This window comes from Macrotis lagotis, chromosome 1, assembly GCF_037893015.1.
Source record: "Macrotis lagotis isolate mMagLag1 chromosome 1, bilby.v1.9.chrom.fasta, whole genome shotgun sequence".
NCBI classification, from domain to species: domain Eukaryota; kingdom Metazoa; phylum Chordata; class Mammalia; order Peramelemorphia; family Peramelidae; genus Macrotis; species Macrotis lagotis.
Window position 1 is genome coordinate 861,725,399 of NC_133658.1, and position 15,841 is coordinate 861,741,239.

General features: G+C 44.9%; 1 protein-coding gene across 2 annotated transcripts in view; it reads right to left on the minus strand.

The window, feature by feature from the left end:
- The window catches only part of PTPRU (protein tyrosine phosphatase receptor type U), a 120,593-nt gene that overhangs the window by 17,164 nt on the left and 87,588 nt on the right, over nucleotides 1-15,841 (minus strand). For both annotated transcript variants that reach the window (XM_074217892.1, XM_074217893.1), the window contains 10 exons: nucleotides 14,239-14,429; nucleotides 12,947-13,019; nucleotides 12,083-12,159; nucleotides 8,484-8,520; nucleotides 7,501-7,598; nucleotides 6,317-6,433; nucleotides 5,233-5,387; nucleotides 4,504-4,639; nucleotides 3,995-4,144; nucleotides 2,448-2,621 (listed from right to left, as the gene is read on the minus strand). In XM_074217892.1, the coding sequence (XP_074073993.1) occupies nucleotides 2,448-2,621; nucleotides 3,995-4,144; nucleotides 4,504-4,639; nucleotides 5,233-5,387; nucleotides 6,317-6,433; nucleotides 7,501-7,598; nucleotides 8,484-8,520; nucleotides 12,083-12,159; nucleotides 12,947-13,019; nucleotides 14,239-14,429 (1,208 nt within the window). The remainder of the gene's footprint in view (nucleotides 1-2,447; nucleotides 2,622-3,994; nucleotides 4,145-4,503; nucleotides 4,640-5,232; nucleotides 5,388-6,316; nucleotides 6,434-7,500; nucleotides 7,599-8,483; nucleotides 8,521-12,082; nucleotides 12,160-12,946; nucleotides 13,020-14,238; nucleotides 14,430-15,841) is intronic.

Genomic DNA, 15,841 nt, shown 5'->3' on the forward strand with positions numbered 1-15,841 from the left:
AGATCTTTTGCAGACAAACTGTAGTATAGCTCAATTTATATTTATAAAGCAAAATTTTTCTAACAAATGGTAAGATAGGGTTTATTTGCATCTGTCAAATTTAATCTTAAGAAATTTGTTCTCTTCTCTCAAGATTTTTTGGACCTTGACTCTGTCATCTAGTATCTCAGCTGTTTCTCTCAGTCTTGTGCCATCTGCAAATAAAGTATGATAGAAAAAAACAAAACAACAGGGCAGTTAGGGAGCACCATAGCGCTGGGCCTAGAGTTAGGAAGACTCAGTTTCCTGAGTTCAAATCTGGTCTTAGACACTGACCTAGCTGTGTGACTCAGAGCAAGCTCTCATTGATCCAGACAACTCTCTAAATCTGTAAGTTGAAAAGAAGGTTCCAACCTGTATTAGTAGTTTCCTCATCTGGAAGATCCCTCTATCTAAAAAGAATCACAGATCCACTCCTTAACCCTGTACCTTTTTATAAGGCATTGATAAAAATGTTAAACAGTTAGTGCCAAATAAAAATCTACAGGGAATCCTAATGGAAGCTTGCAAACTGACATAGAACCGTTAATAAAATTCTTTCAGTCCACTCACTTAACCAGATCTGAACCCATCAAAATATATATTTCTCGATCTCTTCCACAACAGAGTCAAAAGAAACATGAAATTAGAGATTGAGAGTTGGAAAGGGACCTCAGAGGTGATCTACATGTTAAACCCTCTCACTCTATGAATGAAAAAGCTAATAATCAGAAGATTTAATTGACTGGATAGGATCAATGGAGCTAGTAATTATCAGGGGTAGAATCGGAACTCAGGTCCTCTGGACTCCAGAGCCCATGATATTGCCATTGTGTAGTGTTCTCATTGTCACTGTCAAATAAATTAACTATATCTATAACATTCCCCTCATACACATCAAAATAAAAGAAGCAGATTAAATGTGGCAAGCCCCATTCTTGATGAAACCATGCTTGCTCTTGGTAATCATTAATGACTACTTCCTTTTCTAGGTGTCGATGAACCTTCCTTCTAACATACTATTGTATGTTATAGAATTTTTCCAGGAATCAAATTTCATTTTTGTTTGTAGATTACATTCTCTTCTCTTTTTTGATCAGAGACAGTGCATGTCATTCTCTTATCCTGTGGCTCCTCTCCTATTCTCTGTGATCTTTCCAAAACCACTAATTCTCACTCAGCAATCACACCAGCCAGATCTTTCAGTACCTGAAAATCTAGTTTATCTGTGCTTTAACTTTTAAACTCATCATCTCACTACTTATCTATTAACCAGAGCAATCAGAAGCAAAATTAAAATGGGGCAGTTTCCCTCTATTATTAAAGGTTGACATTTTCCCTTCAACCCCAGTTAACTCTTCTGTGATTCTTCTCTTTTCCCCAATATAGATTCAAAGTTTTTCATTGTCTTGAGCTCTCTTCATCACCCTGAGCCCTCCTAACAGAATTCTGAGCTTTGAATTCATCCTGTTCTTGCTTCTATCTCCTGTAGACTTCTACCAGAAAAACTCCAGTGAAGGAGCATGCACTTTCTCCATAAGTAACTCCGTGAACTTTTTGGACCCTTAGAATTAGTAGGAAGGTTTTCTTCATATATAACCTAAATCCATCTTTCTGAATCTTGTCCACATTTCTTCCAATTCTGTCATCTGGGGTCAAACAGAATGAGAGACATTCCTCAAATATAGGAAGGCAGTTATCATGTTCCCAATAAACCTTTTCTTCTCTTCCCCAGTCTCTCCAATTGATCCTCATCTGATCTGATCATGCTGGCTTCCCTTCACTAAAATATGCTAGCTAATTATCATCTTTCTTAAAATGTGATGCCTGGAACATATTTGGCTAGACCAAGGCAAGCCATCATCATCATCATCCTTGTCTTCATCCTCATCACCTTGAATTTATATATAATTCTAAGAATTGCAAAAACACTTTACAAATGCTATCTCATTTTAGCCACATAACAGCCATGGGTGGTAGATCCCATTGTGATCCCCATTTTACAGTTGAGGAAACTCAGGCAGATAGAAGTGAAGTGATTTGTCCAATGTTACACAGCTAATAAGTGCTTGAGGCCAGATCTGAATTATGATCTTCCTGATTTCAGGTCCAGGCTTTAGCTGTTTGTTACAAAAAGAATGTCATCTCTTATTTTGAACTCATACCACATAGTCAAAGACTGAATTAGTTGTTTTGGTTACTGTAGGTCCACTAAGACCCCTAGATTATTTTCACATCAACAGCAGCCTATATCCAAATTCTGCTCTAAATGTCCAGAAAGTTGAAGGATGAAATATAAAGGGGCAGCATCAAGAGCTTCAGAAATAAGAGGAGAAAAGAGGAAAGACCATGGTCTGGGCTGCAGGAATCTAGGGAAAACACTAGAACCATCACCCCCCTTTCCTCCCAGTGCTTCTCAGTCTTCTTACATCAGTTAAAGCTGCATTGATATAGTTGTTGGGGTCCCCATCAGTGGAGATGAGAAAGGGCAGGCAACGATCAGGGGGCAGAACATCCATGCTTCTGTTCTTCTCCCGGTTCCTGGGAAGGAGGGCGATGCTACATTCCTCCACATCTAATGGGGGTGTCACTGAATTGAGGGTCTGCAAAGAGGGCAGAGAAGGAAGGACTGAGCCAGCATTCCCTTGAGTTTGAACCAAAGAATGTCCAGAATGTTTTACTCTACTTCCCCCTTTTCTTTTTTTATAAATTTTTTCCCCTAATTTTTTAACATTTTTATTTAAAGTTTTGAGTTCCAAATTCTGTCCCTCCTTCTTTCCCTGAGATGGTGAGCAGATATAGATTATACATTTATGCATAATTATGTAAAACACTTCCAAATTAGTCATTTTGTACAAGAAGTCTCAAATAAAAGAAAAAAATAGAAGAAAGTGAAAAATAGCATGCTTCAGTCTATATTCAAATAGTATCAGTTTTTTTCCTCCGGAGGCAGAAAATATGCTCCATCATTAGTCCTTTGGGATTATTGTATTGCTGAGAATAGCTCAGTCATTTACAATTCTTCATCAAACAGTATAGGTTACTATGCACAATGTTCTGGTTCTTTTCACTTCACTATGCATCAGTTCTTCTAGCATAATAATATTTCATTGCAATCATATACCAGACCTTCTTTAATCATTCTCCAATTGATAAGGGTCCCTTCTATTTCCAGTCCTTAGCCACTAAAAAAAGAACTGGTATAAATATTTTGGTACAAATAGAGCCTTTTCCCTTTTTGTGTGTGTCTTTGATTCCCTCTTTTGAGATGAAGAAACGAAGGACCTGAGCAGATATGTGATTCACCCAAAGTCACAAAGCAAACTAATAGAATAGCCAGACTGGGAACACACATTGCCTGGCTCTTCAGTTTTTCCCCTACTGAAGTGAAACTCAAAGAAAATCTCAGGACTTTTCCTCAGGAGAGATGGAAGAAGGAGATCTCCTCAAGTTTCACCTATCCCATGCTTCCCATTTTTTCCACTCAGTTCCATATCTACCCCTATATAGCATACCATAACCTGGGATGTCTAGAGTCATTAAGGGTCCCAGAAGGCTATGAGAACAGGCTTGGGGTGAAGCAGATGCTCACCTGTAGAGATATCTAGTCAACTGGGAATGTCCTGGAGCAATGAACGCTAATTGATTCCTCAGGACCCACTCACAGATTCACAAGGGATTTCTGAGATTTCCAGTTCATCTATCTTCCATTTCTTGTATCAGCTAGCCCAGAATTGGGTGGAAGGGACGGATTACTATCAGAGGGTTGGGTTTCTCCTTTTTTTAAGGATTCTCAAATAAAAGAGTTCCACAGCCTCTATAAGCCATTAACCCCAATGTTTCCCTGTCCAGGTGCCAAGACATCTTCCTAGGGTTTAGTTTCATAATTCTTTTCTAGGCAGCCTCAACTCATTCAATCCTAATTGGTCCTTCTCCTCCCACCTTTCACAAACACCCTCAAGCACACCCCACCTACCTGAAATTCATCCCTCAGCTGGGAGGAGTTGCTCTGAGGATCAATTCGGATCATCTCTTTATAAGTGGCTTTAAATTCGCTGACGGGGATAGTGGTTTCCCCACAGAGGCAGGCCTCCAGAATTGCATCATGGATGAAGACATATTGTTCCTGGGAAGGCAGGGAGAAGGAGGGGAGGGGTGCAGGACAGGGGAGCATAAAGATAGCTCAGTCTCCTCTACATTATTCTAGGTTGGCCAACCTAACATGGGAGGATCCCATATTCTTAGATACATGAAGGAAGACAGGATGATGCATGGGCTCCTTGAGAGAAGGAATTCTTTGCTTTAGTGTCTGCAGCATACATGACATGAAGAGCATACAATATGTGCTTAACAGTTGCTTATTGATGAACTGGCTTAGAGCACTGACAATTCTGTTGGGTCTCCTTGGGGAAGTTGGTCAGGCCAATAGGACAAGTTCCCCAGCCAACCCCCCCCACACACACACACACACAAAAGCACATGTACCTCTGTCTGGATCATGTTGATTCGGCGAGAACAGAGGGTCTTGACACAGTTGTAGATGTCTACAACACCCTCACATTCAGCCATATCCAGCATCACATCAAGAACAATGTAGCAGCCTGTCCGACCTGTGCCTGCACTGGGGAGATAGCCAGCCATATCCTGTCTCAGGCCACTGGCAGGGGAACTAGGAATCGGATCCGGGAAGGGAAGAGAGTAACTGTTGCCCCATCCATAATGGAGCCAAGAAGTTGGGGGGGTATTCTTGGGACATAGCCACCACAGATCAATGTCTATCCCGTCCTAGCTTGGCCCCCTCCCAGTATTCCCCACTTTCCAGTTCCTAGAATCCCTCTCCTTCTCCAATGTCAGCCTATAGGACAGTTGTCCCAAGACCTCTGGAAAGAAAAATATGAAAATCAAAGGAAAAAAGGCCTGTGTTTTCCTAGAGGTCACCACCAAGAACAAGAAGCATCATTCTATACACTGGGGATACAAAACCAAAAGCAAAATCATGCCTACTTCCTAGAGTTTACCATCACATTGTCTCCAAACAATATCATACACATACATGTATATCCATACATAATCTAATAGGAGGCTTTAGGGATTGTTGAGACACTAGTCTCTCTTGAACTATGCACCAGTCCTATCACCTGGGCTCTCTTGTCAACCTTGACCTCCCCCAACCCTTTCCAACTACCCCATATCCCAGGCTAAACCTGATGCTACCTGCAATGGATGACGATGGGCCCAGCATCAGGTGGAGTGGAAGCTTTGACACGGCGGATGAAGGCCAGCAGCCCTGTGGCATGGTAAGGGACGCCATGTTCTGGCCAGGCAGTAAAATGGAACTGCTGTACCTCGTGGCGGGCTGAGTAGCCCCTCTATGAGGAAAGCACAGAGCTCAGCATAGGGCCAGCTTCAAGATCCAATTCCAATTCCATCTCTTCAATGAAGTCTTCCCTGATTCCACCCATCCTTCATATCCAGTAGATGCCATCTCTTCCTTCTCTGCAAGTGCTCCCTGGCTAGCATTTTGTCTTGGCCTCCTCTTACCCTTATAATATACTGCCTTACCCTGGGGCTGTTTGTAACTCATCTTAATCCCCCACAAGACTCATGGTAAGTGCTAGACCCCTTGGACAATCTGATGGAGCCTGTACACCCCTTCTCAGAATGATTGTATTTAAAAATATAAAAAATATATATCAGATTATAAAGGAAACCACTTATATTGAAATGCAGTGATCAAAACAAAAATGTTTTTATGGAGAGAAAGCTGCAACAGAGCACAAGTTAAGAACCCTTGCTCAAGTTTGAAGTTCTGATATTAAGGGTGGTCTTATTTGCAGGGCACACAAAGGGAAAGATTGAAGGCAGAGACTAATCTAGCACTAATAGCAATCAGAACTGAATGGGGATAGAGGACTGGCTTTGGAGGATCACAAAGAGAATGAAGAGAAGGGGATTGACATGCATGTAGAATCAGTGCCTTAATGATCCATTATTTGGGGCTGGGGGGAGAAGAAAGAGCTGGAGTTGGATGGGCTTTTCTCCTTCCTTTTCTGTTTCCTCCTGATGACTCTGACTGAATTTCCCCCATCCCCTACTGTCATCAGAGGTCCCAGGAAGGGCAAAGGGAGAGGAGCACTTCAGGGAGGGCACTGCCAGGGCAAAGGTGAGAACCAGGGCACTAAGGTAGGAATTGAATGAGTTATGCCAGGGAGTGGCTCTGGTCCCCTCCACAAATCTCCCATTCCCAAGCCAGCATCCAATTTCCCAAAAAAGCAGTATGAAAATGGTGCCAGCTCACCCTCTCCATGGCAAAAGTACGGACTGCATACTCTGCTAGGGTCTCTGTTTTCACCAGAGTGATCTTGATATCTCCATACATCTCTGAGTCATCAGGCCAGTAGCGGGAACATTTCACCTAGAGACCAATAGGATCTGACCTTCTTCCCCCTTTCCTCCCCTAGCTTTCCCAGCCTTCCTGACTCTCACCTTCCCCCAAACCTATTTTTCCTTCAGTGACCCATCCATTCCCAGTCACCATTCTTCCCCACCCGAGTGGAATCATGGAACATCAAAGTTGGAAGGGACCTCAGAGGCCATCTAGACTTGGCCAAATATTCTCCCAACAACATCCTCAACAAGTGAACATCCTAGTGACTGGGGGATTCTCTACTTCCAAAGACAACCCATTCCATTTTTGGAAAGTTCTTATTTTGAAAAACTTCTTGCCAAGCATCAAGCCTCAATATGCCTCTATGAAACTATTCCCAACAAATACACATGTGTTGACCCTTGTTCTGTCTTCTAGGATCAGACAGAGCATGTTGGTTCTCTCTGAATGATCATGTCTCTCCACCCAGTTTCCTGCCCCAGTCTTCTCTTCTCCAGGTTAAATATTCCCAGTGCCTTTGTTGGCTTTGTTGGCCCATGACTCAAATCTCCTTCATTCATATCCCCCTTTGACTTAGAATAATCACCATCATCATTATAACTAGTATTTATACAGTACTTAAGGATTTGCAAAGCACTCTACAAATATTACCTCATTGATGCTCACAACAATGTAGCAAGGTGGATGCTTTCATTATCCTGTTTTATATTCGAGGAAATTAATTTGACAAAGACTACAAAGTTCATAAATATCTGAGGCAGGTTCTGAACTCAGATCATTTTGACATTCAACACCAGTTGCCTCATAGGTCTAGAGCTCCAAACCCCGCTTTTTGCAGAGGAAGAAACTAAGGCCAATAGAGCTTAAGTGATTTACCCAAGGTCATACAGAGAGTAAGTAGGATTAACCCTCAAGTCTTGGACTCCAAGTTCACTCTTCCCATTATCTTCATATTTTTCCAAACCTTGCCTTCTCTCCCTCATTTTCCCCTCACTTTCCCGAGCCTCCTTCTTGCTTCCCCCATCCCTTTATCCCAGGCTTCTCATCCTGTCAAGCCCCTGGGATTCCCTGGAGATGCTCTCTTGGCCCCTTACCCGTCCCACTTCCACCAGCTTGGTGATCATGACGATGCTGGAACAGTGTTCCTGCCACACCATTCTCCAGAAGTCGTACACCATCTCCTGCCTGGGTCCTGAGGGAGGGGGTGGGGAAGAATGTGGAAGAGGCTCCAAGGACAGGTGGGAACCAAGAGGCACTAAGTGGACAGAAGGGGTCTTGGGCCTTTTCTCTCAGGTCTGTAAACCCTAGCCCCAAGAGTTTGTCCCCATGGAACCCCTGATCTTCCCACCCCACCACCCTAGTCCAAGGCTGAGCTAACACTGGCAAGATGGCCAAATACATATCCCAAGGAGTGACTGATGGGAGGGATCCATGGAAGCCTAGATTGGATAAGGAGGTAAGGAAAGGCTTGATTTTTCTCTCTAAGTCTGCTGAAAGAGAGAGATGGTAAGTGTAGGAGAGGGACTCTCTCTGCCAGGGACTCCATATGGTGAGATGAGGGAGAGACAGACAGGGAGAGAGGGACTCACAGACACAACAAACAGAGAGAGAGGCAGATAGAAAAATGGTAAGACAAGGAAGGGAAGAAAGAGGAGAGGAGAAAAGAGGAGGAAGAGGGAAAGAGGAAGGGAGGGGAGGGGAGAAGGGAAGGGAGAGGAGGAAGAAAAGAGGGGAGGGGAGGAGGAGAGAAAAGAGGAGGGGAGAGAAGAAAAAAGGGGAAGGGAGAAAAAAAGAAGAGGGAGGGGAGAGGAATGGAATAGAAAGAAGGGGAGGAGAGAGCAGGGGAAGGGAGAGGAAAAGAGTAGAGAGGAGAGGGGGAGGGGAGGGGAAGGGGTAAGGGGAATCGGAGGAGAGAAAAGAAGAAGAGGTCAGGGGAGGGAAAGGAAAGAGAGGAGAGTAGGAGAGGGGAGGGAAAGATAAGGGAGTGGGAAAGGAGGGCAAGAGAGAAGAGAAGGGAGGGAAAAACAGAAGAAAAGGAAGGGGGGAGATACACACAGCCAAGAGAGAGCCTGGGTACCTTGAGTAGCTATGAAGTGGTTTGATCTGTGGTAACCCTGGAACAGAAGGAGACATTGTCAGATCACCCAAGGGGAGCACCAACTCTGACCCCAACCCCAAAGAAACCACTGGAGCTATCTAGTCAGGATGGTCACAGGGTAAGATGTCCTCATCCTAAGCTCCCAAAGAACCAAACTCTAGTTCCCCAGGGCCCCAGACCCTTTTCACCCATTTCTCTGACCCATGATGAGTACATATTCATCCACAGGTCAATATATCCCAAGTCCCAAAGAACCTTGCCCTATTCCTGCTTTGGAAATAGAATCAATCATGATATACCCAAAAGTAAAGGCCACAGGGATGTGCTTCTAAATCCTGTATCCCAACAGTAGTCATCACTCCATCACAGCAGGAAGAGGCAGGGGCACCTCTGCCCTAAAACTCAATCTTATTCTGTTTCTAGGAATATTTATGTTCAAACCTTTTCTGGCCTTTCATGACCCTATTCCGATAAAATGCCCAAGAAATCTCCTTCTGTGATAATATCCCAGTCTTACAACAGTCCCAATGAGGAAGTTCCTACTAATATCTAATCTAGTCCTCACCCAATGCTAATCAAGTCCATGACCTGCTCACTATGGAAATGATGCCCACTGGTGGTTGGTCACTTTCATTGGTCCTGAGTAATGGCCAGACTCCCTGGACAGTTCCTGTCCTCCCTTCCCAACAGTTTCTAATCCATCAGAAGTCAAAGGCATAGCCACACAGAGGAAATGGGTTACTTTCTGCATCTCTTTTTAACCAGAGAGCCAGCAACAAATGGTAGAGAAGAGAGTCAGTCCCAGAAGTCAAGAAGACCTGGATTTGAGTCCCATCTCCAACATACACTGGTTAAGTGACCTTGGGCAAATGAATCATTTCACTTCTCACTGCCCCAGGTAACTCTCAACTGACAAGTGGCAAAACCACTCCCTAGAAGGAGGTTCCTGATCTCAGAGTTCCCTACACCAGTGGCGTCCAGCAGGTTGCCCATAATATTCCTGAATCAGATTAAAATATATCTGGAAAATATTTAACAAAACAAATAAAAATACAATAGAACTTACATAATGTGGAGAGGTGGTTTTTTAAGTCAATATATGACCCCCAGGAATTCGTATGTACAGTTTAGTGGCCCCCCCATTTCTATTTGAGTTTAATATTACTGCCCTATAAGAGGCATCCCAGAAGTGCAGTTACAAACTTGGCATTACACAAGAATTTTGGGACACCCTGTAGATATATCCAGAACTGTGGAACATCAAAACTGGAAGAAACCTCTAACAATTGTTTCATTCAAACCCCTCATTTTACAGATGAGAAAACTATAGTTCAGAAAAGGGAAGTGACTTGACCAAAGTCACCCAATCAGAAGGGTGAGAACAAGACAGGTTCCCTGATTCTGAATCTAATGCCCATCTAGTCCAATGGACTCCCCACATTGAGCCACAAAGAGGACTTGTGGACAGAGATAGACTAGGGGCAGAGAGCACTCAGAGTTACTGGTAGAGAAGGCAGTGACTGGGTTAATAAGGTCAAGAAGACAGGACCTGGCCTTGCCTGATGTCCAGCTGCCAAGACTATTCCCACCACATCCCCAGTCTTCTACCCTCCCCACTTTTCTGCTTGGAGTAACAAAGGAGAAGGTGGCCGATGGGTAGATGGTTTTGAACTTTCAGTGAGAAGAGTGAATAGTGACTAAGGAATCACCAGGGTCTGACCCAAGCACTGAGATGGGGGCAGTCAGCACTGAGGGACAGGAGGAAGGGCAGGAAGAGAGAGACTTAGACAGTGTGTATGCTGGAGATAGAGGAGAAGGGGAGGAGGAGGAGGAGGAGAGAGAGAGAGAGAGAGAGAGGAAAGAGAGAGAGATGGCAAGAGAGGAAGAAAGAGGGGGAGAGAGAGACAGAGAGAAGGCAAGAGATGAGAGAAGAAAAGGGGAGAGAGAGAGAGAGAGAGAGAGAGAGAGAGAGAGAGAGAGAGAGAGAATATACTTACTTCTCGGTTTATCCGAATCTTAAGGATTCCGGTGAGAGGACAGGTGTCCAAGCCAAAGAGACCAGAAAGAGGGAAATTAGCCCACTGGGCATGGCCATGGGAGGCAGAGGCAGGAGCAGGAAGGGGCTTTGAGGGATATGGATGTGGCAGAGGGGAGGGGATCAGGGAGGAAAAAGGGGGAAGGGGAAAGGGGAAAGGTTGCCCTACCAAAATCTGGGGTTCTGGGAGTGGGAGAAAAAGAAGGAAATGATACAGGGAAAATAGGTCAGGGAAGACCAAGAATGGAAAATGAAAGCATCAGGCCCCCCCAGGGAAGTGGGGTGAGAGGCATGTTCCTATCTTTACACCTTTGCTCAAGCTGTGGGCCTGACTGGAAGCCTTCCCCTCCACTAGTCAAATCCTTCGGAGTCCAGATAAAATTCCACCTCTTCCAAGATTTCCCTGACTAAACCAATGGTCTACACACTCACCAACATTTATCATCTGTTCCATCCCCTAAGTGGCAAATGATGTTCAGAATCTAAATGTTTCACCAGTATAAGTCCTTTCCTTCCAGCCAAACTCTGAGCACCCCCAGTGCAGAGATGATGCCTTCTCCTTCTCAATTGTCCCCAAAGTTCCAGATACATTAGTGGACACATGTGGGTTCTCTGCTGATACTTGCTAAATTGAACTATGACCTTAGATCATGGTCTTTTCCTTTAGTCACCTTTTCCATTCCCTCCCTAACAGATCTACTGCCTTTTCTGCAATATGACTGATCAGAGACAGCAAGATTAAGTCAAGAATGACACAGAATTTCCCTCCCTTTGAGGTTCCATAGGATTAGTAAGAATACCTCTCTGTTCTACTCTGTTCTACTCTAGCTCCCAGATCCTCTGAACTGAACATGTCCACATGCCCCTTCCGTGTTGGGTTTTTTCCCTGCCAACACCACAATGATTGAACCCATCTCCCTCACTCTGGTTCCTGTTTTCTGTGGCACCTCCAGAAAAAATACCCATTCCCTGACTTCGCCAGCCACCCCTAAATAGAGAGGTCATGAATTCACACAAATTCTCTCTTCTTTGGCTAAATCTATCTTCATTCAGAACAAGAACCCAACTGAATTCAATTCAGCAACCATTTCTTAAATGCCTATTATGCTCAGGTACAAAGACAAAAAAAAAAAAGGGAACGAGAAAGTAAGAAAAAACAGCCCCTGCCTTCAAGGAGCTGACATTCTACTGATTTCTGGTCCATGTGTCCTCTCCTCCTAGCCCACACCATCCTTCTAGACCCTTCTCCTCCAAGAAGCCTTCCTCAACTAGCCCCATCTACACAGATCTCTCCCTCCTCTGAGCTCCTGAAATTTTATCTGATGCATTTTCTAATACGCCTTCTGCCACAGATTAGTTATTGGTTTCCTTTGTCAGAAGAAACAGGAGCTTCATGAGGACAGGGAAGAAAACTTGTGCCCCTCCATAGCACCCTGGCAGCCAGCCCAGGGGTTAGCCTGAATGTGGGTGCTCAGCACGTGTTCGGTACCTGGTTGTGTGAGGGGAGGGGCAGGGGAGGACAGCTGAGGGAGGGTACACTCACATCGATGTAGTTGGCATTGATGTAGTCTGCATTGGGGTCTCCCAGAAGCGGATGTAGCTTCACTCGATGTCGATCATCTGAAAATTCAGAGCAGGGGCTACATCACAAAGGTGAAGCAACCCCATGGGTTCAGCAGGAGCATAGAGTTTGAGGACAGTGGAATGGGCTCTTGTAACTGAAAAACCAAGGGAATTTTGACTTGAGGGTGCCCTAAGTTGGGGGGGGGGCAGGGATCTTGATCTTTTGTCAGGCAGGGTTACCCAATCCTGCGGTCAGGAAAGTAGGAGATTCAAGGTATGTGGAAGGGGAGAGTTATGATCTAGAGGAGACAATGAAAACAGGAAGATGGAGACCGGGATCTGGAGAAAGATGCTGAAGTTAAAGGACATTAAAAAGAGGAAATGATGAGTACATTGGAGGAGGGAAAAGGCAGGGAGGATACTGGGAGAAAGGGTCAGGAGAATATTTTGGAGAGCGAGAGAGTGGGGAACACGACGGATGGATACTATGGGACATTGGGGAAAAGGAGCAGAGAGAGTGATGCTGAACTAGGGGTCCAGGAAAGATTGAATGGGAGAGGTGGGAATTCTGTGTATCCCAAACAAAAGGCAGCTTTGGACCAAACCAATAAATACTTATAGGATTGAACTGAACTAGACTGGACTGGATTGAAAGCCTAGCAGTCAGCCCTCTCCGGAACCCCTCTCATGAATACCCCTGGCTGAGATACAAGGAACCCGAGTCAAGTAGCTCAATGGAGTCAACCTCTACCCATCCCAGGAAGATGTCTTTTCCCCAGTGTCTGGTTTGGAGAATGATCCCTGGCCATCAGGTCACCTCTCCCTCAGTTGCTCTGACACTCACAAGGAGGGACAGGCTCCGTTCTGCCCTTGGTCTTGTCCTTCTTCTTGGTGGCATCCCAGCCTTCAAAGAAGCTCTATAGAAAACACAGATGATGAAAATGGAACAGGGCTACAACTCTCAGTCCTTTTTACAGAAAAGGAAACAGGCTGAAAAAGGTGAAGTAACAGAGACTAAATCCAGGTCCTCTGTCGCCTGTGTTCCTTCTGCTTTTCCAGAAATGCTGCTTCTTCTTCCTTTTTCCCTAACCCTCAGACCAAAACTTCAAAATAATGCAAGGGAAGAGGCACTGGGAAATATGGGACCCAAGGGATCCCCCGAGCCTACAAGTTCCCCCACAAAATGTCTCAAGGTCCCTCATGTTTGAAGAGGATTTACTGAGTCTTTTCACACTCCAGAAAGGAGCCCCCTGACCACAGACTAATGGAGAAGCTCACTTTGTGAACTGGACTCATGGCTTGCTTTGACAATGGGTTTTCACATATTAATAGGGATGCTTTCATGGATAGTCTGTGGGTCAAATCCTGGGGGCCTGTTCTCCCAGACCAGGGAATCCATAAAAGGGGGATAGGGAGAACTGAAGGAGGAGGTAACCAGTCTTGAATTATCATCAGGATCTGATCTAATATAGAATAGATTCAGCACTAAGGATTAGAGGATCGAAGTTTAGGTAATGGTTAGTTAGAACCTGCAAACAGGTCAAAGTTCAGAGAGGGTCAAGATCAGAAATGAAAGATCAGAATCAGTGTTGAGGCTACAGAGGAGGTCATGCTCAGGGTTCAGGTCAGGATAATAGGATTTTTTTGGTGGCTTTTTTTCCAAGGCAATGGGGTTAAGTGGCTTGCCCAAGGCCACACAGTTAGGTAATTATTAGATGTCTGAGGCCAGATTTGAACTCAGGTCCTCCTGACTCCAGGGTCAGTGCTCTATCCACTGCTCCACCTAGCCACCCCAATTATAGGATTTTTAAGTGATCTTCTAGTCCCTTGATTTTAGAGGAATGTTCAGGGTCACATGGGCTATAAGTAGCAAAGTCAGAAATTGCCCTCAGTTCTTCTGTAATTCTCATTGGATTTGGATACATTCAAGAGTCAAGAAAACCCAAATTCAAATCTAAAGGCTGTGACCCTGGGCAAGCCACTTAAACCTATTTGTCTCAGTTTCTTCATATATAAAATAAAAATAAGAATGGCAACTACCTTCCAGGGTTGTAAGGATCAAATGAGGTAATATTTATAAAGCTACAATTATTATTATTATTATTATTAATTATTCTCACTTCAAGGGGCTCTTACTTCATATTCTTGTTTGAAGCCATAGCCTTCAGCTGTCTTCATCTGGTTGATGTGCTGCAGCAGGTCAGCCACGCGGACAGCCGGGTGCAGCTGTCCTGTGTGGTAGGGGGAGCCCTTCCTGCCGCAGGGGCGCCGGGGGGAGCCTCCCAGCAGGCTGCTTGATTCATTGACTACACTGCTTCGCTGGTCACCTGGCAAAGGGGAGGAAGACAAAGGGAGTGGATGAGGGAGGGAAGCCCTCAGAGAATCACAGATGCAGACCTGGAAGAGCCTTCAGAAGTCATTTGGTCCAGAAGGGCCCTCCCTGTTCTAACACTCTTCATTCTTTCTAGGGTCCCTCCCAGCTCTGACATTCTGGGTTCTAAGGACCCTCTTAGCTCTCTAATCCTGTGTTCTAAGGACCCTCCTAGCTCTATAATCCTGTGTTCTAAGGGCCCTGCCAACTCTGACATCCTGTGTTCTAAAGACCCTCCCAGCTCTGACATCCTGTGTTCTAAAGACCTTCCCAGCTCTGACATTCTGTGTTCTAAAGACCCTCCCAACTCTGGAATCCTGTGTTCTAAGGATCCTTCCAGCTCTTCCATACTATGGTCTATGGTCTTTTTCAGTTCCACATTCTCTGTTCTAAGGTTCCTAGAGTTCTGACATTTTCCTGATCTGATAGTCTATGTTCTAAAAGCCTATGTTTTGAAACTCATATTCCATTAAAACTAACTCCTTCCCTCCTCTCCTATTAGACCTCTGGTCTTTGTCACTCCATTTGGCAAGGGGCTCAAGCTTGGAATCCTTCAGAAAACCACCTTGATCCCCCCCACTCTTTCCTCTACTTCCATCTTCCTGCCCCCTCCCCAGCATAGCCCAAAGAACAAGGCAATCTCAGCACCCTCCCTCCCTCTCTCTTGGGGAACAATCTGGAACATTTGGCAACTCCCAGTAATTACCCCCCATTCAGAGAAAAGAAAATCCTGAAAATAGCTGCGGCTGCCACCAGCCACGGCTGCTGCTGCTGCTGCTACGGATTAGTAAGAGGAGCTGAATAGAGGGATTTCTTTTGCGTTGGCATTTTCCATTGTAAACCTTTGCTGCTCTCAGCTCCAATCATCCGCAGGCCCAGAGAGTTCCCCCACGCTCCCCTCCTGATTCAAGTTTAATGAACCCTCCTGAAACTCTGACCCCCATACCCTGCTTGGGAAAGGTCCCCCCACAAGGGCTGCTTCATCTCCTGCTCCCCATTAGGGCATGCTCAAAGACTGGTGCCTTTTCTGGAGCCCACCCAAGGTTCAAATGAGTGGAGGAGATTGGGGACCTGATCAAATGTCTCCTTTCCTCTAGGACAAGAGGAAAAAATAATAGCAGTTTCTTCTTCCCAGAACTTTCTTCCCTACATGCTATAGTTAGGACCAAGATTATTACTTTCACTGGGTAGAGAAGGAAATTAAGGCTCACAGGGAAAAAAAGACTTGTCCAAGATCATATGACTAATAAGTTACAAAGCTACGATCAAATGAGAAACCCCATCTGAGGTATTTCCTTCTTTTTAACCCTCCCACCCTAGAGGAGAGAATGCCAGTTCTGCAAGGAAAGTCAGTAGAAAATCCACTGG